Source organism: Brachycentrus maculatus, unplaced genomic scaffold, assembly GCF_059751285.1.
Source record: "Brachycentrus maculatus isolate JH-2025_06_01 unplaced genomic scaffold, ASM5975128v1 h1tg000227l, whole genome shotgun sequence".
In the NCBI taxonomy this organism is placed as follows: Eukaryota; Metazoa; Arthropoda; class Insecta; order Trichoptera; family Brachycentridae; genus Brachycentrus; species Brachycentrus maculatus.
In genome coordinates this window covers 619893-641925 of record NW_028280978.1, presented here as the reverse complement: position 1 = coordinate 641925, position 22033 = coordinate 619893, and the positions used below count along the sequence as shown (strand labels likewise).

The 22033-nt window shown below is 44.0% G+C and overlaps 1 protein-coding gene across 1 annotated transcript in view; it reads left to right on the top strand.

Annotated features, from left to right (window-relative positions):
• Positions 1 to 22033, top strand: part of dpy (fibrillin-like protein dumpy) — a 155738-nt gene that overhangs the window by 131460 nt on the left and 2245 nt on the right. Inside the window, exons 108-139 of the mRNA XM_088264473.1 lie at positions 69 to 377; positions 466 to 1116; positions 1204 to 1518; positions 1609 to 1929; positions 2017 to 2322; positions 2416 to 2724; positions 2815 to 3132; positions 3207 to 3536; positions 3626 to 3940; positions 4021 to 4350; positions 4434 to 4739; positions 4830 to 5135; positions 5357 to 5689; positions 6052 to 6125; positions 6776 to 7034; positions 8101 to 8421; positions 9643 to 9836; positions 11021 to 11108; positions 11757 to 11945; positions 12410 to 12763; positions 13700 to 13912; positions 15017 to 15214; positions 15299 to 15496; positions 15585 to 16367; positions 16448 to 16660; positions 16751 to 16936; positions 17031 to 19148; positions 19235 to 19672; positions 19755 to 19993; positions 20068 to 20338; positions 20673 to 20911; positions 21769 to 21955. Coding sequence (XP_088120599.1) covers positions 69 to 377; positions 466 to 1116; positions 1204 to 1518; positions 1609 to 1929; positions 2017 to 2322; positions 2416 to 2724; positions 2815 to 3132; positions 3207 to 3536; positions 3626 to 3940; positions 4021 to 4350; positions 4434 to 4739; positions 4830 to 5135; positions 5357 to 5689; positions 6052 to 6125; positions 6776 to 7034; positions 8101 to 8421; positions 9643 to 9836; positions 11021 to 11108; positions 11757 to 11945; positions 12410 to 12763; positions 13700 to 13912; positions 15017 to 15214; positions 15299 to 15496; positions 15585 to 16367; positions 16448 to 16660; positions 16751 to 16936; positions 17031 to 19148; positions 19235 to 19672; positions 19755 to 19993; positions 20068 to 20338; positions 20673 to 20911; positions 21769 to 21955 — 11211 coding nt within the window. The remainder of the gene's footprint in view (positions 1 to 68; positions 378 to 465; positions 1117 to 1203; positions 1519 to 1608; positions 1930 to 2016; positions 2323 to 2415; positions 2725 to 2814; positions 3133 to 3206; positions 3537 to 3625; positions 3941 to 4020; positions 4351 to 4433; positions 4740 to 4829; positions 5136 to 5356; positions 5690 to 6051; positions 6126 to 6775; positions 7035 to 8100; positions 8422 to 9642; positions 9837 to 11020; positions 11109 to 11756; positions 11946 to 12409; positions 12764 to 13699; positions 13913 to 15016; positions 15215 to 15298; positions 15497 to 15584; positions 16368 to 16447; positions 16661 to 16750; positions 16937 to 17030; positions 19149 to 19234; positions 19673 to 19754; positions 19994 to 20067; positions 20339 to 20672; positions 20912 to 21768; positions 21956 to 22033) is intronic.

Sequence of the window (22033 nt, the reverse complement as noted above, 5' to 3'; positions counted from 1 at the left end):
CTTCATCGCTTTTGGTATACCTTTTAAATTTTTCTTCTTATAACTCTTTTGTCTTTTTTCTCAATCAGCTCCTGTCGAAACACATCCATGCAATCCATCCCCGTGCGGTCCTAACAGTCAATGCAGGGAAATTAATGGACAAGCTGTGTGTTCTTGCGTACCGGGCTTCATCGGCAGTCCGCCGACTTGCAGACCCGAGTGCGTGGTCAGCTCCGAATGTCCCCAGAATGAGGCCTGCAGTAATCAGAAGTGTAGAGATCCCTGTCCCGGAACATGTGGACTCGGAGCTAAATGCGATGTTGTGAATCATAATCCCATATGTTCTTGTCCAGCAGGGTACAGCGGGGATCCATTTACTCGATGCCTACGATATGAACGTGAGTTAAATATTTTAAGAATAAGTTTGTTTATATTAAAATGATCAAGCGCATATATTGTTTTATTTCAAAATATATATTTTTTTAGCGCCTCTACAAGCTGAACCTACGCCGAGGGATCCGTGCTATCCATCACCGTGCGGACCAAACAGCCAATGCACTCCCAATGGAGACTCTTATTCGTGCTCTTGCTTGCCGACATTTATCGGGTCGCCGCCAAATTGTAGACCGGAATGTGTATACAATGGCGATTGCTCCGGAAACTTGGCTTGTATTCGGCAAAAGTGTAAAGATCCTTGTCCAGGATCCTGTGGACAAAATGCTCAGTGCTTCGTCGTAAATCACAGTCCCACTTGCTCTTGTATTTCCGGTTTTACTGGAGATCCATTTGTTCAGTGCGTTGTTATTATCAACGAGCCTTTAGCGGATAGAAGTGACCCGTGCTATCCATCACCTTGCGGCGCAAATGCCATTTGCCGCGAACGCAACAAGGCGGGTTCCTGCGAATGTCTACCTGATTACTTCGGCAATCCATATGACGGTTGCAAGCCCGAGTGCGTTCTGAACACCGACTGTTCGTCAAACAAAGCTTGCATCGGAAACAAATGTAAAGATCCGTGCCCGGGAACTTGCTCCGCAAATGCCATTTGTCAAGTTATCAATCACATCCCGGTTTGCACATGCGCTGTCGGTTACACCGGAAATCCATTCCAGTATTGCAATAGGCAAATTGAGATAAGTGAGTGTCACACTTACGTTGTTGGTATATTTTAACACTTTCATCGATCAGGTTCCTCGTCAATAATACAAATTAATTTATTTTCAGTTCCTGCGATTCCCACGTCGCCGTGCGAACCGAACCCGTGCGGACCAAACTCGGTATGCAGAGTAAACAATAATCAGGCGGCTTGTTCTTGTTTGCCAAATTTCATCGGCAGCCCTCCGCAATGCCGCCCCGAATGCGTTGTCAGCTCCGAGTGTCCTTCGGACAAAAGTTGCAGTAACCAGAAATGTATCAACCCGTGTCCGGGAACATGCGGTAGTGGCGCTTCGTGCCACGTCGTGAACCACAGTCCCATTTGTTCTTGCGATGTGGGCTATACTGGAGATCCCTTCAGTAGATGTTTACCCATTCCTGAACGTAAGGAAATTTTTATTTTGAACCGATGTCAATTTTGTTTGCCTTTTTTGACAAATTTTTTATCTAATTGAATAATATCTTTTATTTTAGCTCCTAAAGACGTCATTTACACAAACCCTTGTGTTCCATCACCTTGCGGACCGAATTCCATATGTCAAGCTATCGGAACGTCACCTTCGTGTTCTTGTCTGGCCACATTTATCGGCAGTCCTCCAAACTGCAGACCGGAGTGCACCATAAATGCAGAATGCGGTAGCCAACTCGCCTGCATATCCAGCAAATGCCGAGATCCGTGCCCCGGGTCTTGCGGAGTCAACACCCAGTGCTCGGTCATAAACCACACTCCCATTTGCGTTTGCCTCGAAGGTTACACGGGAGATCCGTTCACCAGTTGCTATCCGACACCGCCTCGTAAGTTTTATGGACCGCTCTTCCAGTATTTCGTATGAAATGATATTTTAAGTCCACATTTCATATGTATTTTTTTTAAACTTACAGAATCCCCACCGGAAAAGAGAGACCCTTGCAACCCGTCTCCTTGTGGAGCCAATGCTAAATGTGACAACGGAGTGTGTTCATGCTTGCCCGAGTACTTTGGAGACCCTTACACGGGCTGTCGACCAGAATGTGTAGTTAATGAAGATTGCATGAAGAGCAAAGCGTGTATAAGAAATAAATGCGGTGATCCTTGTACCAATGCGTGTGGACAAAACGCTCTATGCGATGTTATCAATCACGTCCCTATGTGCTCTTGTCCTCCCGGAACTACGGGAAATGCCTTCGTCAACTGTTCCCCATACAGAGGTATAAATTTGGTTTTGCCTTTCATAATTCGGACATTTTATTTATGAGCTTCATTAGTTGCAGAGTACACTAAAACACTTGTTAAATTTTCAGAGCCAGTTATCGAATCCGACCCTTGCCAGCCATCACCTTGCGGACCCAATAGCAAATGTCGCGAAATTAACGGGCAGGCAGTTTGCACATGCGTGGTGGGATACGTGGGCTCGCCTCCGTCGTGTCGCCCCGAGTGCGTGACGAGCACCGATTGCCGCTTGAGTCAAGCTTGCGTTAACCAAAAATGCATCGACCCTTGTCCCGGTACCTGCGGCTTCAATGCCAAATGTCAAGTTATAAACCACAACCCCATATGCTCGTGCAACCAAGGATACACCGGAGATCCATTTATCAGATGTATTCCTATTGGTAATATTTTTATTCATTATATTTGACCTGGGTTGAAATTTCTTAACGTTGTATATACGTAATAACAATATCTCGAATATTTCTTAACAGTTAAAGAACCCGACGCTCCGAAAGATCCTTGTCGTCCATCACCGTGCGGCCCGTATTCCGAGTGTAAAGTGATCGGAGAGTCTCCATCCTGCAGCTGCTTGCCTACATATGTGGGATTGCCGCCTTACTGCAAGCCGGAATGCGTCAGCAACAGCGAATGTCCCAATAACTTGGCCTGCATTAATAGCTTGTGCAAAGATCCTTGTCCGGGTGTATGTGGTCAGAATGCCGAATGCCGAGTCGTCAGCCACTCTCCCAACTGCGCCTGCGTCGCCGGCTTTACGGGAGATCCATTCAGACGGTGCTTCCCGCCAGAAAGTAATTATTCTTCTCAATATTTTCTATTAAGCGTATCTTATCGATTCGGTGTTTAATAATATATTGTTTCTCAGTTACAGTTCCAAGACCGGCGGACTTGATATACCCGTGCTTGCCCGACCCGTGCGGTCCGAATGCTATTTGTCGCGAACAAAACGGAGCCGGATCTTGCTCTTGTCTTCCAAATTACTACGGAAACCCGTACGAAGGCTGCAGGCCCGAGTGTGTGTTGAATTCGGATTGTCCTTCTAATAAGGCCTGCGCTCAGAACAAATGTCACGATCCGTGTCCGGGAACGTGCGGAACAAACGCTTTATGCAGAGTCATCAATCATGTTCCATCTTGCACTTGCCTCCCGGGCTACATTGGAGATCCATTCCAATATTGCAATATTCAGCAAATTTGTAAGTGCCAATTTCAACTTTATCCGTCGTTTTCTTATTTACCGTTATTTAACTTTTACGAATAACCTATCAAATCTTTAATTCTTTAGCCGAACCTGTGCCACCGGTGAACCCTTGCGACCCATCTCCTTGCGGACCAAATAGCCAATGTAGAGTGTTGAACGATCAGGCAGTTTGCTCTTGCTTACCAAATTACATCGGAAGTCCACCGTACTGCAGACCGGAATGCACCGTAAGCTCGGAATGTTCCGCTGACAAGGCTTGTATAGCGCAGAAGTGCGCAGACCCGTGCCCGCAGCCCTGTGGACGAAATGCAGATTGCCGGGTGTATTATCACAGTCCAGTCTGTTCCTGCCTCCAGGGTTATACGGGAGATCCATTCTCATCGTGTTATCCGATTCCTCGTAAGATTTTATTTTATACCTTTTTTAACATTCATGTTTCTGTTGTAATATCATTTAAAGAATAATTTTAATATTTTTAGCTCCCGCGAAAGAACCCGTGGAAGTTTATAAAAATCCGTGCAATCCAAACCCTTGCGGACCATATTCCCAATGCAGAGATTTTAATGGTTCCCCGTCGTGTACCTGCTTGCCAAATTATATGGGTTCTGCTCCAAATTGCAAACCGGAATGTACTATCAATGCAGAATGCACCAGTAACTTGGCGTGCATTAATGAAAAATGTATCGATCCTTGTCCCGGTTCTTGCGGAATCAACGCCATTTGCAATGTCAGGAATCACGTACCGATTTGTACATGTATGAATCGTTATACGGGAGATCCATTCAGTAACTGTTATCCAGTGCCGGAACGTTAGTATACGCTGTTTTAATTATGTTTCAATATTGAATTTAAATATACTCGTTTTATTAAATTTTTGTTTTCCATCTTTCAGCGGTTGAAATACCGAAAGCCGATCCGTGTAATCCTTCACCGTGCGGGCCTAACGCAAATTGCAATAACGGAGTCTGTACTTGCATATCTGAATATCACGGCAATCCATATGTGAGCTGTCAGCCAGAATGCATTCAGAATTACGACTGTCCAAAGAATAAAGCGTGCATACGCAATAAGTGCGTGGACCCGTGTCCCGGGACGTGCGGGCAAGGAGCCGAGTGTAACGTCATCAACCACCAGCCTCTGTGCTCGTGTCCCGCACCCCTCACCGGAGACCCATTCGTATACTGCAAGTCCATGCCCCGTAAGTCTACCTTTCCTTGCCAACATTAACATTTAAATAACAAATATTTCTACTCCTTTTTTAATGCGTTTTTTTTTCGTTTGTTTACAGCTCCACCGGAACAACACCCGTGTCAGCCGTCGCCTTGCGGACCCAACAGTCAATGTAGAGAAATTAACGGTCAAGCCGTTTGCTCTTGTCTTTTGGGATACGTAGGCGCTCCGCCGTCCTGTAGACCGGAATGCGTCGTCAGTTCCGACTGCGTCAGCAACAAAGCTTGCGTCAATCAGAAATGTCAAGATCCTTGTCCCGGTACTTGCGGCTTGAACGCCTTGTGCCGAGTCGTGAACCACAATCCCATATGCAACTGTCCGCCGGGATATACCGGAGATCCATTCGCTCGGTGCTACCCTACTCGTAAGGCATTTTACATGAATAATGGCTGCTTCAATTACTTTACAATGTTGTTTAGGAGACATTACAGATAAATATTAAACAAACTGAAATAAAAAGACGTTTGCACAAAGCGTTACTTTTTAGTTAATTTTACTCTTGAAAGCTCAAATGCCTTTAATCAGTTGAAGTATCTTATTATATTATTTTTAGTGAAATAAACCTTGTCACGCGCAATGTTCCAGCTCCCCCTCAGACGCCAGTAGAGGAGCCGCGGGACCCGTGCGTCCCATCCCCGTGCGGTCCCAACGCGGCGTGCGTAGCGTCGGGCTCGCCCCCCGCGCCGGCCTGCTCTTGCCTGGCCGGCTACGTGGGCGCGCCGCCCGCGTGCCGCCCCGAGTGCGTGCTCAACAGCGAGTGTCCCGCCGCGCTGGCCTGCATCAACGCGCGCTGCAGGGACCCTTGTCCCGGCTCCTGCGCGCCCAACGCCCGCTGCTCCGTGGTCCTCCACGTCCCCAATTGCGTTTGTCCCCCGGATTACGTCGGTGACCCATTTAGATATTGCTCGCCCGCCCCCAGTAAGCCCCTTCAACTTTCCTAATGAGATAGTTCAATTCCGAGCCGATAGGAAGGTGCGAGGGTCGTACGAGTTCAGGCATGAAATTTCGTACGACTTTTGTTCCTTCAGTCCAGTTCGCAAATCGTTAAATCTACCGATCAACTCAAATTCACGCTAATATTTGTTTCATAATGTATATTATACTATTTAACTTTTATGTTTGGTCACGTATTGCATGATGATTTTCTTTCTTACCTTCTTTTTCTGTGACTTATCTATTTCTTGGATTTAGTTTTTGAATTTTTGCATGCACTTTTTTATCGTACGATAATTATGTCTCGCTTATTTTCCAGTGATTAATACTTGACTTGTTTCATTTAGAACCCGTGGAACGACCCGCAGAACCACGCGACCCGTGCTATCCATCGCCCTGCGGAGCTAATGCTCGATGCCAGGTATATTTTTTGTTTTCCATTAAGCTTTTCTTCTTCGAACCTTCATGCACACTTCGGTGGTGCACAAGGTACTGCATCAAATCAAAAGAGACGATTTAAAACTTATTTTAAATTAACTTTTTTCAATAATTATTATTCTGTATTTAATTTTGTGAAAGGAACTAACAGTAATATAACGAGAATATCGATATAAAATATAAAAGATACGGTCTCAGAATTTTTGTATTCCTACGTAATACAATTACGTATTACATAAAAATATTATTATATAAAGTTATTAAGTTTCTGAAACGGAAATAAATAATTTGTGAAAAAATCAGGGATACAATCACCAATACACAAACGTTTCTATACAGACCGTTTTTTAAAAGAAAAATTCTGTTGAATAAATTATCATTGAAAAAAATGTGTATGAATTTTAATGTCGTGTCGGGTTATGGTCCCGTGGTTAGTGTCGCGGACTCTTAAGTCAGAGTTTCTTGGTTCGAACCCACTCTACCACAATTTATACCTATTTCCAATAATGAGCCGCTTAGGCTTAGAAATAGTATGAAATTGAAGTATTTTTCTTGGAAAGGTTCAAGCGGACCAATTAAAAACCTACGCTTTGTATATTAAACTAGTTTGTGACGTAATTTGTCGGTTTCTAGGTCCAGAACGGTCAAGCGGTGTGCACGTGCGAGCCGGAGTACCGCGGCAACCCGTACGCGGGCTGCCGGCCCGAGTGCCTGAGCTCGGCGGACTGCCCCGCGGCGCTGGCGTGCGTGGCAGCGCGCTGCCGCGACCCGTGCCCCGGCACGTGCGGCGTGGGCGCTCGCTGCTCCGTCACCAACCACGTGCCCGTGTGCTCGTGCCCGCCCGGCACCACCGGCAACGCCTTCTCCATGTGCCTCATCGTGCCCGTCAGAGGTAAACTACTCCGACTATCATTACCAATTAATTTTTTAACATTTTGAGTGTGTCCAAATACTTGTTCACAAATCTGGATTATCTCCAATTATAGAAGCTGTTTTTCTCTGTTAAGTCTGGGCATTTACGGGGCTTACAACCGTCGTAGGCTGGTTTAGGTGATCACTTTATACACGTGTAACATTCACCAATTCTACCCATGATTGACAACCATACTAATCAAATTGTTAAAATTAGACAATAGTAGGTAATATAAAAAAATATAAACATATAATATTATAACAAGGTGAAATAAATCAAATACAATTTAGTGGACTCTAAAAATCAGTGTTTATTTTAATATGTTGGATGAGTTGTACAAATTAAACGCCAAATCTATAAATAATACTGTAGAACCTTTTTTATAATCTTGATTTGAAAAACATTATGACAATTAAAATACTGTTGACTTTCCATAATCCTACATAAAGAGATGTCGCTTCTACAATATCTTTGTGATACTCTCTACAGACAGTTTTTTATAAGAAAAATTCTTTCAAATTAATTCTCATTGGAAAATATGTGTATGAATTTTAATGTCGTGTTGGGTTGTGGTCCCGTGGTTAGTGTCGTGGACTCTTAAATCTGAGTTTCTCGGTTCGAAACCAACTCTACCACAATTTGATACCTTTTCCCAATAATGAGCAGCTTAGTCTTAGAAATAATATGAAATTGAAGTATTTTTGTAAAAAATAAAAAATAAAAAAATTTATTTAAAAAAATTAATAATGATAATAAATAAAAAATATGGCGTGTGATAGTATGTGTGTAAAAAAAAAATCCAATATAAAATCAAGTTGCTTCATTATAAAATCCATACTGTAAATTGATATCAAAATTAAACAAGTAGGTAATATTTAAAACATATAAATAAAATACAATTTAGTAGACTCTAAAAATCAGTGTTATATTTTAATATATCATATATATGTAAATAAAACGGAGTTCTACGAATTAGATGCTAAATCTGTAATTAAATTTGCAAATTTTACTATGAATGATTTTATAATATGAATTTGGTCCACAGTGGAGCCGGTGCAATCGTCAGACCCGTGCGTGCCGTCGCCGTGCGGGCCGAACGCGGTGTGCCGGCGCGCGGGCGGCACGGCCCTGTGCGAGTGCCTGCCCGGCTACCAGGGCTCGCCCTCGGGCAGCGGCTGCCGGCCCGAGTGCACGCTGAGCGCGGACTGCGCGCGGGACCGCGCCTGCGTGGCCAGCCGCTGCGTGGACCCCTGCCCCGGGACCTGCGCCCACCGCGCGCTCTGCCAGACGCTCAACCACAGCCCCGTCTGCTCCTGCCCCGCGCCGCTGCAAGGGAACCCCTTCGTGGAGTGCAGGGAGCCTGTCGGTACGTTCAACTTCTCAATCTCTACTCTCTTGTTCGTTCCTGAGCGTCTAATACAGTGGAATAATAATAATAAAACCTTTATCCGCACCCCAATGGTGCATAGGGCACTGCTTTATATAAACGCTGTTTTATCTTGATCGTTTACACATGAGGGAAAGGTGATCAGCCCCCCGCTTCAGGACCAGTCCAGGGTAAGATTGAATAAATATTACAGTGAAAAAAATCACTTATATTTATTTGAGTCCCCTGGGAATCGAACCCGGGACCTCCAGAACGGCAGCCGAGCGTGGTGACCATTACACTACGGAGGCGAATAGTGATAATAATAAATGCGGATAATTTAAATTTAAAGCGCCATTTTTGTAAAATACTGCCTCAAGGACGCTTCACAGTGAATGAATTGGGGAGAAGATTACGGTGGAAATGATTTAGCAAACAAATGTGTTTTTAGTTTTTTCTAACCATTGGTAGCACCTCTTATAACGAGCATAATTCGTTCCAGCATCTTACTTGCTAAGCGAATATTTTATCCCATAGAAATCTATGTAAAATGCGTTTCATGCCGAAAAAATACTATATTTTTTTATAATCGTTTATTCAAGTAAAATAACTTATTGATTGTGAAGGAGTGTGACATTTTGGAAAACAAATTAGGTTTTTAAAAAAAAATCGCAAATAAAAATATGAATTTGATAAATAATTCATCCATTTTAGCTAGAAAACTGTCTAAAGACATTTGTTTTTGCGACGCTTCAAAATTTGGCAAAAATATGTCACAGCATTATCATTTAATAAATTGGTGTTGTTTAATAAAAGAAAATCCACTATATATCTATAAACCTTGTACATTTTAAGCAAGGTAAATAATTAATAATTTGTCCGCCTCCGTAGTGTAATGGTCAGCACGCTCGCCTACCGTTCCGGAGGTCCCGGGTTCGATTCCCAAGGAGGGTAAAATAAATATAAGTGATTTTTTCACTGTAATATTTATTAAATATTACCATGGACTGGTACCTGAAGCGGAGGGCAGATCACCTTTCCTTCATGTGTAAAACGATCAAGATAACACTGCGTTTATATGACACAGTGCCCTATGCACCATTCGGGTGCGGATAAGGGTTTTATTATTATTATTAAATAAAAAATGCAACTCGTGTCTAGAAAAAACTGTTAAGAAGATAAAAATAAGAGTCGGTTAATGATTTATTGATTTGTGTCCAGCTCAAGCTCCAGTAGACCCGTGCTACCCGTCGCCGTGCGGCCCCAACGGGCAGTGCCGCGTAGCGGGTGGAGCGGCCACGTGCTTGTACCCAGAGTGCGTCATCAACCAGGACTGTCCCCGCGAGCGCGCCTGCTTCTCCCAGAAGTGCGGAGATCCGTGTCGCGGCGCTTGCGGCCTCAACGCCCTGTGCCAGGTACTCAACTCAGTCCTTCTTCATGAGCCCTCTGTCCTCCACTGCTGGATATAGGCCTTTACATTTATTTAAATCACAATTTATACATATTCAGAACTTTTTTTTGCAGAGACCCACCAAGCCACCTTGTGTGTCTTGTCGGTGGAGTTCTTTTTTAATACATTCTTTATTGTTTTTAACGATTTTAACCTAATTTAGACACAAAAAGAGAAAAAAGTAAGAATATAAACATTTTACAATATTCATAAATGTAACTCTTGATCATTAACCCATTCCTTTATTTTGCCTTTGTTCCACATTTTATTTTGACCTCTAACATCCGTCGGCAACAAATTAAAAATGTTCGGAACGATATACATATTGCAGTGTTCGACTCCCATATTTACTGTTAATTCTTGGGACTATAAAACCTTCGTTGTGTGTAAATCCTGTATCATGGTTGCGTACTAAAGGATTTCAATATTTTTGTCTAGTTTGTTGTTCAACGATGATACTCATCCACAATATTCCACGTACCGGCAGTATTTTAAATGTTTATATGTCATATCATATAAAGCCTCCTCCCCTTCTTTCCATTTCCTTGGGTCAGTTGCTCCTTGCAGCCAGTTTCTTTCCCCCACAGCGGCTATGTAATAAGACCATCTTTTTGGAGTCTTCTGACGCCTCTTTTCTTCTCACAAAGTCTCCATCTTGAAAATTTTAGGGTCCATCTTGTGGGGTCCTGTCTTGCAATATGTCCGGCCACTTGAGTCTTGCCACACAATCCAAGATATCCTTAATTTTTGTTCTATTCCTGATCTTTATTGCTTACTTTATCCATCAGGCTTAGACCAATCATGGATCATAGAACTTGGTCCTAGCTGTAAAATTTTAGGGTCCATCTTGTGGGGTCCTGTCTTGCAATATGTCCGGCCACTTGAGTCTTGCCACACAATCCATGATATCCTTAATTTTTGTTCTGTTCCTGATATCTTCATTGCTTACATTATCCATCAGGCTAAGATCAACCATAGATCATAGAACTTGGTCCTAGCTGTAAGAAACTGACCAACTTACTCGAATCTTGCTCGCGAGTGAATACTGAATATCAATGTAGGCATTAGTTGGAGTGACATTGATTCAGGTATAATAATTTTTTGTCATAGTATCGATGTGTTTATATAATTGATTTAATTTCTTTCTAGGTTGTGAATCACAACGCAGTATGCGTTTGTCCGCCCGGCTATACTGGAACACCACAAATCAACTGTCAGCCCATTGTCGAACAACCAGGTTAGTTTTGTCAAAGATAACATTTTTATACAAAGAATTTTAACCATTATTGAAGATTGCATAAATTTTAGCCATTATTGAACATCATTGCAGAATTTTAACCATTATTGAACATTATTGCATAAATTTTGGAAGATGTTAAACTACATTTTTGTCAATTTTGAGATATTTGGTGAATGTTATCAACTGACCGTTATCTACAAATATAAAAAAATAAAAAAATAAATTACGCCTAGTTTTCAGGCGTATAAGACGCTAATCTACATCGAAGTTTCGAAATGAACTGAACTCCTAAAACGCTAACTTCTTAATTTTGACAAAGCAAAGTTTTAAAACGATTTAATACATTATTTTATCGTGTTTTTGAATGTATAATACTAGTTTAGAATTTCAGATAAAACCGTTAATTCATTTTAAAAATATATTGAAAAAATCTTCTAATCTCTCTCCTGTAAAGTAACAGATTTGCAGATAGAGTACTTTACGTAGGGGCCGTCGATATATACATACATAATGTTGTTAGATTCCTTTAATTTCATTAGCTGTAATTTTGCTAGATGTGTCATCAGTTGAAGCATATAGCTTTCTCTGATGACACATAGGATATTTTTTGTTATTGCTAACTAACAAATGTTTGTATTTTTCTAGTTCCCAAACCCGAGTGTACCCAGGATAGCGATTGTTCAAATGACAAAGCGTGCATGAACCAGCAGTGTCGCAACCCGTGCGAGGCCACCACGTGTGGACAGAATGCGGCGTGTCGCGTCCAACTGCACCGCCCACTGTGCACATGCCACGATGGATACACCGGAAATGCCAACGCCGTATGCTATGAAAGTAAGTAACCCGGGATAACTCTCATATCCCCATGTTTAATAACCACATCAAATAGACCTTGATGTAAACAAATAAAGCTTCACTGTGTAGTGCAGGTAAATGATCATAGAGAGCGTCAGAAGTCGATTTCATCATGATAGGATTAATTTAATGGGAATGAATAGAGCCTTCTTCTGTTTGTGTGATGTCAGATCTCCCTGATGTTGACTATCACCTGAGCGTCATTGCCCTTATCTCAGGCAACTCTAAACAACGCTTTGACGGTCATGATCCCTGTCCATTAGACCCTGTTTAGATTAAATTCTATTAGTTTTTTTTAAAGCCTGGAATCTATTTTACGCAGTGTAAGTTCCGTTCTGTCTATTTAAGAACTGCTTCTTGCAAATAAAGTAGATATCACTGTCTATTCTAAAACTTTTCTATGGAATATTACTGTATCGCTAATTATAATATATTCCTCGCAGTTGGATGTCGAAGCGACTCGGAGTGCCCGTGGACGCAGGCGTGCGTGAACCGCGAGTGCGTAGACCCGTGCCGCATCACGCAGTGCGGGCTCAATGCGCTATGCGTGGCGGACGGCAACCACCGCGCGCGCTGCACGTGCCCCGAGTCCTTCCGCGGCGACGCGCAGGTGCGCTGCACGCGGCCGCAGTGCGTGGGCGACGCGGACTGCCCTCCGAGCCTGGCGTGCCGCGACGAACGCTGCCAGGACCCGTGCGCCTGCGCCCCCTCCGCGCAGTGCTCCGTCTTCAACCACCGCGCCTCCTGCCGCTGCCCGCCCGGATACAACGGAGATCCATCTGTATCTTGTCAACGAGGTGAGTTCAAATAGTCCGCGATGTTTTGTAAATAAATCATCCATACAAATATTTGTGTTCTAATGATATACACAAATATTTCAATGATTGGCCCAACACAGATTAAAATAAAACATTTTTTTAAAGATATAAGAAACAAAAATCCATTTAATGATCCACAAACCTTGTACATAATAATTAAGGTAAATAATAAATATAACCAACTCCCATAAAAAAAAATACTAATCACCGAACCATAACTTGTTTCATTTTTATAATTAATGCATTCTGAAAATTGCTCTATTTTCTTATTCCCACCCAATGGTGCATTGCACGGTATTGAACCAGTGTTAGTCCTACGCTTCGGGTACCAGTCCAGGGTTACATTAAATGAAAATCATTTGTTTTTATTTTACTCTATTTTTTTCATTATTGTTAAAATATTAAATATTACATCTAATATACACATACTCATATATCTTATATAGATAACAGAAAAAAATACTTGAAAAAATCTTTGATCACATTTGATCATTTCATACTTGAAAGCAAATACGTTATATCTTCTTCTCTGGTTTCAATCCTGGGATTGGTTTGCAGCAATTTCCTCTATTCTTCCCTTTCATTCTTCCCTGTCTTGTGCGGCTCTTTTGAAATGTGCATATGATGAGCAGCGCACGTCCACCAGGTACTCTCGGCGTGGGCGCCCCCTAGAGTTTGTCCCCTCGGTCATACCCTCCATTACGGCATGCGAGAGACCTTCTTGACATATTACATGGCCGATCCATCTTGCACGCCTTTCGGACAAGGTCCTGAGCAGGTGCCTTCCTCCTTCGATTCCTTGGAGAACTTCCTCATTCGTAATGTGGTCTCTCCAGGAAACTCTTAAGAGTCTTCTATAGGACCACATCTCAATCGTTATATACGTAATACTAAAATTATCCTGTCTGATTGCAGTGGTGTTGGAAGCGGAACCCGAGTGCCGAATGGACGCAGACTGCTCCAGCAAGCTGGCCTGCTTCAGCGGCGTGTGCAAGAACCCGTGCGCGGAGACTACTCCGTGCGGCAAGTACGCCGAGTGCTCCGTGGTGGACACCCTGCCGCTGCGCACCATGGCCTGCCTCTGTCCCCCGGGATACGTGGGCGACGCCGATGTTGAGTGCAAACTAGGTATGGCTGTTCAAAATTACAACAATTTTCCGGGGTTAAAAAACAACCCTTAAAGTAATAAAAAAAATATGGGTTCTTGTGATCTTAAAAATATATGACAAATGATCAAAAAATCTTAGGTTTACGGAGTTTGTGGTATATTTGATAACACAAGCCGACCCAAGAATTGATTTTTGTGGTATATTTGATAACACAAGCCGACCCAAGAATTGATTGTATGATAAGATTTTTATAATATGCAGTTTATAGATTTAAAAAAATCAAATTATCATATATGTGGAGGTCCTCACCAAAACGTCACATTTCCATTATAAATGATTTTAAGTAATCAGGAATTCTAGCTTGTAAAATTGTTGTATTTTGGTGCAATTCAATGATTTCATATTGGTTTAGCACAGGATTGGTCACGTTTTGTCGCAAATTTAATAATATTTCGATAGAATACAGTAAACATAACAGATTTGCATTTAAAGGGTTTTTTGTACAGTATTGAAAATGTAACTTTTTGGTGAGGACCTCCATATCTAACCTTATTTTAAAAAAGTCCAAATTCGCATATTTGAAGATCTTTACATACTGACTACGGACTCGGGAAGATCTTTATAATTTCATTATTTTAAAATGCTGTTTAAAATTGTTTTTATTAGCTTATTGCTTGCCGAACAGAGAATCATATGCAAACAATGCTAGGTATGTTGAAAAATTAATTTAGTTCAATCTCTTCAGCACCACTCTATACTCGCAATCGATGTACATATATTTTTTTGTGGACTATTTTTCTTATCCTTTATATTTTTACTTAAAAATATATTCATGTAAAATACATACATACTTTTCTACAGCAGATATAAAATTTTGTATATATATAAAAATGGGCACTTGTGTACATATTGACTGTAAATACATACAATGTTTACTCGTGTCTACTCTGATCCCATCCTATTTTAGACTTATCGGTATTATTAATAACGTAAGTAAAGACGAAATTTATATTGTATTTCGGAACAGCAACACACTTAATTCCCTAAAAATGTTTATTTCAGCTGGATTTTTAATGATTTTAAGAATTTTTTATTGAAAAATGTTTTACCTACGTATTTTCAGCTCCGCAAGATCTGCCCGGATGCTCGGGTAACAACGACTGTCAGCAAACGGAGACTTGCCTCAACAGGCAGTGCGTGAATCCTTGCGCTATTGGTAATCCTTGCGCGCCCAACGCCCAGTGCCAAACCATCAACCACAAAGCATCCTGCACCTGCGCTTCCGGCCTCGTCGGAAATCCTTTCATCAACTGCTACCCAGGTTTGTCCGCTAAAAATTAAAACGTAACAAATGTCTCGTTATTGTAATGTCGTATTTAGCACAGTTTACATTGTGTGTCTACAGTTCCGCAAACTCTACCGGAGTGTCAGTCCGACTCTTCGTGCCCTATTGACAAGGCGTGCATCAACCAGCGCTGCCAAGATCCGTGCGCCGCCGCCAACCCTTGCGGAACTCACGCCGAGTGCAGAGTCTCGCAACACCGACCGACTTGCTACTGTCCCGACGGATGGGGAGGCAACCCTCAAATGCAGTGCTATAAACGTAAGTATTCGCGCATTATTTACTCTGATATATCCGCGCTTCCTTAAATAAGTAATAATATACTGATTTTGCATCATTCTTCTTTTAGCGGAATGTAAGTCCGACAGTGAATGTCCTTACGACAAATCTTGCATTAACGAGATGTGCTTGAATCCGTGCCGAAATGGCGGAAACGTTCAATGCGGTCGCGGAGCCGAGTGCACCATCCAATCTCACAGAGCTCTGTGCGCCTGCCCCGCCGGTACGCAAGGAAACCCGCTCATCTCGTGCATCTCCGTCAAGTGCCATTACAACGAGGACTGCGCCGACCACGAGGCGTGCGACCGACTCAACCGAGTGTGTCGCCCGGTGTGCGAAGACGACACCTGCGCCGACTCCGCCACCTGCATCGGCAGGGAGCACCAGGCCAAGTGCATATGTCCTCCGGGAATGTCCGGCAACCCTTACGTGGAGTGTTCCGTCCAAAAGCAGGCGGACGTACCCGAATGTGTGGCGGACGCAGATTGCCCTTCGACGAATGCCTGCATCAATTCGCGCTGCCAGAACCCTTGCACCGTATCCAACGTCTGCTCTGTAGACCAAGAGTGCAGAGTCCTCGATACCCTGCCCTTGAGAACCGTAATTTGCGAATGCCCCGTTGACACCATCATCGATCAAAACGGAAGATGCAAGCAGATCGTCCAGGCAACATCGCAGTGCGTCACCGATGCCAACTGTCCGGAAACTGACAAATGCATCCGAGGCTCATGTATAGAGGCTTGTAAGGTGGATATCTGCGGAGTGAATGCGCAATGCACGCCTCGGGGACATCGCGGAGTGTGCTCCTGCGCTCCGGGCTATGTTGGAAACCCTCACGTAGAGTGCACCAACAGTAAGTTTAGGAATAATTCTTTATTTTAAATATCTTTATGAATCCACCTGACATATCGTTAATTGCTTTTTCCCTTGCAGTGCCGAAGATCCCGGTGATCGCTCCTCAGCCAGAATGTTATAAAAATGATGACTGTCCTTATGACAGAATGTGCATTAACGAATTATGCGTGAACCCGTGCATCGTGGGAGACCCGTGCGCACGAGGCGCTTTCTGTCACGTGCAGGACCATACGCCCATGTGCAAGTGCCCATCAGGATACACCGGAAACCCTAAAATTGATTGTATACCACGTAAGTTACTATTATCGTGTATTGTTTTTATGAATCTTCGAATTTCAATGCACCGAAAACAATATTGAATAAATGTTGTCTTTTTTCCAGCTATTGCGAATACTGTACAATGCACATCTAACACGGATTGCGCTTTGTCCGATAACTGCATCAACAGATTGTGTACCAGCCCGTGCAACTGCGGACCCAACTCCGAGTGCCGAGTCAACAACCACTACCCTATTTGCTTCTGCAAAAAAGGTTTCTATGGAAATCCACAGATCGGTTGCACAAAGAGTGAGTGTCGATATTGTGAATTATGAACCTTTATTTTAAATATCTGATTTATATTCGTCAGTGTTTTAACTTGCAACATGTTTTTTTTTTTTAGTCGGGTGCCAATCTGATAATGAATGCGAAAATAGTAAACAATGCTTCAACGGCGAATGCGTCAACCCGTGTCTCTTGGATAGTCCGTGCTCCATACAAGCGGAATGTTACGGCAAGAACCACAGATCGGCTTGCAGATGTCCGGCTGGGTTCACTGGCAATCCCTACGACCGCTGCGAAAGAGAAGAGTGCCGCAGCGATACCGATTGTCCAAATGACCGAGCTTGCTTCAACCACCGATGCGTGAATCCGTGTGTCAATTCGCTCAGCGTACCTTGCGCCCAGAACGCTCTATGCTACGTTCAGAACCATGTCGTCGGATGCCGGTGTCCCGATCACCTGCCTAACGGCAACCCCATGTCGTTCTGCGAACGCGTTTCTATCACCGCGGCCGATGAACCCGAATGTAAGATGGATTACGACTGCCCCAGCAAGCTAGCCTGCATCAGAAACCAATGCTTGAATCCTTGCACCGAACTGACTCCGTGCGCTAAGAGCGCGAGATGCGACGTTCTGGACAGTATTCCCGTTCGAACCATGACCTGCACGTGTCCAGAGGGCTGGGTGCCCGACAACGCGGGAGAATGTCGAGCGGTAGTGACTTCCGTTCCACCGGGATGCACTTCCGACAGCGACTGCCCGTCCCAGGAAGCGTGCATAAACCGAATCTGCAAGAACCCGTGTAACTGCGGCTTGTATTCATCCTGCTTCGTACAGAATCATAGACCCATTTGCTCTTGCGAAGATGGTTACGAAGGAAATCCAAATATCGCTTGCCGAACTGTCGGATGCAGAATCGATTCGGAATGTGACTCCGGGAAGGCTTGTATCAACGGAAACTGCGTCAATCCTTGCCTGATCAACGATCCGTGCGGAATCAACGCCGAATGTTACGCTCACGGCAGCAAGGCCGAGTGCAGATGCGCGAGCGGTTTTAGAGGAAATCCTCACGACCGTTGCTACGTCGTCGGCTGCCAGAGCAACAGTGACTGTCCTTCCGATAGGCAATGTATAAACAGCCAATGCATCAGTCCTTGCATATACGACAATCCGTGCTCGTCGCGAGCCGAGTGCAGAGTCAACAACCACATCCCCATGTGCAAGTGCCCCGAGAGCATGGTCGGCAATCCCTACATAGAGTGCAGAACGCTCCCCGGACCAGAGTGCACGGTAGACGGCGATTGTCCTTCCAGAATGGCTTGCCTCGAAAACAAATGCCAAAATCCTTGCACCGTTCTAGAACCGTGTACCAGACCATCGGAATGCGAAGTGGTACCTTCACTGCCGGTAAGAACTATGATATGCGTCTGCCCTAGCGGCTATGTCAGCAGCGGAAGCGGAACCTGCAAACCGACCACTCCCATCGCTACTATTGGCGGATGTATAACTGACGACGATTGCTCTCCGAATACCGCTTGTATCAACAGCATTTGTAGGAACCCGTGCAATTGCGGTCCCAATGCCGAATGTAGAATTAAAAATCACAAACCAGTTTGCACTTGCAAACAGGGATACGAAGGTAATCCCGATATCGAATGTATTCAAATAGGATGTCGCCACGATTCGGATTGTTCCGGACAACATTCTTGCGTCAACAGGCAATGTCTTCCGGTCTGCTCTCCCGATGGAACGTCCTGCGGAAACGACGCTAAATGCTACGGTATCAACCATCGCGCCGTATGCGAATGTCCACCGGGTCTGATGGGTAATCCCAATGTCGCCTGCGTTCTCGTCGGCTGTAGATCCGACAGCGAATGTCCAACTAACCGAGCCTGCATCAACAGCAAGTGCGAAGATCCTTGCGTCCTGGGAAATCCTTGCGATCCTCCCATGGAATGCAAAGTTTACAACCACCTCCCGGCGTGCGCTTGTCCTTCCGGATTTAACGGCGATATAACCATAGGCTGCAGTAAGGATGAAGAACCGAGATGCAAGACCGATTACGATTGTCCATCGGGAACGGCGTGCTTCACGGGAGAATGCGTCGATCCCTGCGCGGAAACCACACCGTGCGGAGTCAACGCTCTTTGCAAAGTATTAGATACTCTGCCGGTGCGTACCATGGTCTGCGAATGCTTACCCGGATATCAAGGAAATGCCGCAGTCCAATGCGATAAAAGTAAGAATACTCTTTTCTAATATCTTTACATATGATTTGCTCCTTACATACAGGTACATGATAACTCACGACTGTTCTTTTTTTAGTGTCCCTCTGTCGCGTCGACAAAGGATTTGTGAGAGATGAATCCGGAAACTGCGTGTGCCTGCCAGGATTCGCACTCAACGAGAATGGCGACTGCGCTCCGTGCTCTCCCGACAAAGGACTGAAGATCGACGATAGAGGACGCTGCGTATGCGACCTAGGACGCGGTATGGTTATCGACGAACGGGGTGTCTGCGTATGTCCCGTAGAATACGGCTATCATTTGGACGAATACGGCAACTGCGTCCGAGAAGCCGAACCGGAATGCCTAACGGATAGCGACTGTCCGGATCACAGATACTGTAACAAAGAAACCGCATTATGCGATGACCCGTGCAACATCAAGCGATGCGGAGCGAACGCTCTGTGTAACGCAACCAACCACCAGGCTATTTGTCAATGCATCACTGGATACACGGGAAATCCAGAGATATATTGCAGTACGTACTCCTTTATACATTTGTCATTTGTAAACGCTTTCTGACTGAAGCCGATGATTCATTTTCACTATATTATTTTCAGATCATACTTCTCCATTCCGCACGGACTTCCCACGGCCGGACTTGGTAGTGGGATGTCTGGCGGACGGCGTCAGCGTAGACATTCACATCACCGAGAGCGGCTTCAACGGAGTCTTCTATCTCAAGGGACACAGCAAGGAGGGCCGCTGCCGTCGCGTGGTCACCCTCCCTCCCGACTCTCCGCCGCGTATCGAAACATTCAAAGTGCACTTTGGAGAGTGCGGACTAGTCCATGTGAATGTAAGTTCCCTCCCGCTTGACTGCTCTTAGATCCCGTTTGTGAAAGAAGGTTTCTAATTATCATTCATTTTTAGGGACAAGCGAGCTTCGTGCTTGTGATACAGAAACATCCCAAGCTTGTCACGTATAAAGCTCAAGCGTATCACATAAAGTGCGTGTATCGAACGGGAGAACAGAACGTGACTTTGGGCTTCAACGTGTCCATGCTGACCACGGCCGGTACTATCGCCAACACCGGCCCACCGCCCACTTGCTCCATGAGGATAGTCACGCAGACCGGACAGGAGATCAACTCCGCAGAGATTGGGGACAACCTCATGCTGCAAGTTGATGTGCAACCTTCCAGTAAGTATTCCTTAGATCATTCTTTGCTCGCGTGTTGTCTCCGAGTCACCAATTAATACAATGTTTCTTCCATTCAAACAGATATTACAGAGTTCAGAAAGATTCCTAGATCTTTTCTCAGTTTTTTTTTCTTCTGAAATTCAACACAATATTTTCAATACAACACATAATATATCTTTAAAAAAATACATTTTATGAAAAATTCTTGTTTTGACAATAGTAAAAGTTTGATGAGGATGTTTACTGAGTTACTTATCTTTCTTTAAACATATATTTCAGGAATATACACACTCGTTTTTGTATAAATGTAATTATTATTTTATTATTTTTTTAGCCATCTACGGTGGTTTTGCAAGAAGCTGCGTGGCCAAGACTATGGAAGACAATGTTGAGAACGAGTACATAGTGACTGACGAGAACGGGTGCGCCACTGACCCGACTATATTCGGGGAGTGGGAGAGAAGCGGCGACATGCAGTCCCTGCTAGCCAGCTTCAACGCCTTCAAGTTCCCCAGCAGCGACAACATCAGATTCCAGTGCAACATCAGAGTCTGCTTTGGGAAGTGTCAACCCGTAAGTCCATTTCTACTCTTCCCTTCTACTTGCACTCGCTTAATGCATTTCTGAGTGATTGTAAAACTGGTTCTTCTCTTCTCTGTCTTAGTCCTCATTACTGAGGGCTGTGACCCTTGTGGAAGCAATGACTCTTCTCTAGTTATCCCTTGACTGCGCTGAACTTAGCACTCTAACCTCTGAGGTGCCTGCTGCTACCTTAACTTGATCGGGCCATTGTGTGTGCATTTCTGAGTGATTGTCAAGCTTGTTCTTCCCTTCTCTGTCTTAGTCCTCATTACTGAGGGTACTGTGACCCTTGTGGAAGCAACGACTCTTCTCTAGTTATCCCTTGACTGCGCTGAACTTACCGCTCCAACCACCGAGGTGCCTGCTGCTACCTTAACTTCCATTGTCCATTGTGTGGGGGTTTTCCTTTCCCTCTTTTTCCCTTCAGGCTTCCAATCACAACCAGTTGTTCCAGGCTATCCTCATTGCCACGCTCAACGTACAAGCTTGTAAAGCTTGTAGCAATGGGGATATTATAATCTACATCTTTTTTTTTACATCTCAACATAGATGAAGAAGACTATAAAAGTCTGGGCATTTACAGGACTGGTTTAAAAGATCATTTTATACACATATAACACATTCAGCAATTCTACATGATTGACAAAACCACACTATTCAAATTATTGGATCTTCTAGATATATTGATTAAACTAGATACAGACTTCTTGAACTCGATAGACTCCACGAGAGACATCTATGGTGGGATGAGCCAAGCTTTTTATAAAATCAGTCAGCGCCGGCGGTGAATCGAGTAGAAAAAAGATTCTCTTGTTTTTTCCTGTATTAACTCGTTGTTCTTTGTTTAGGTGAACTGCCGAGGATACGATTCATTCGGCAGAAGGAGGCGTGCGGCGGACACTTTGCCAACATCCACAGAGCTGGCGCTACCAGACACCCTGGATGGACAGCTGAGGGAGGAAATTACCATACAATCTAACGCTATTCTCACCTTTGAAAGGAGGGATCCAGCTAGAAGATCAGACCCTACCGAAGGTAATATCACAGGTCCGACGAGATGTATCATCAAGTAGACATGTCAAGGTCCTTGTTAGGTAGCCTCCGTGGTGTAAT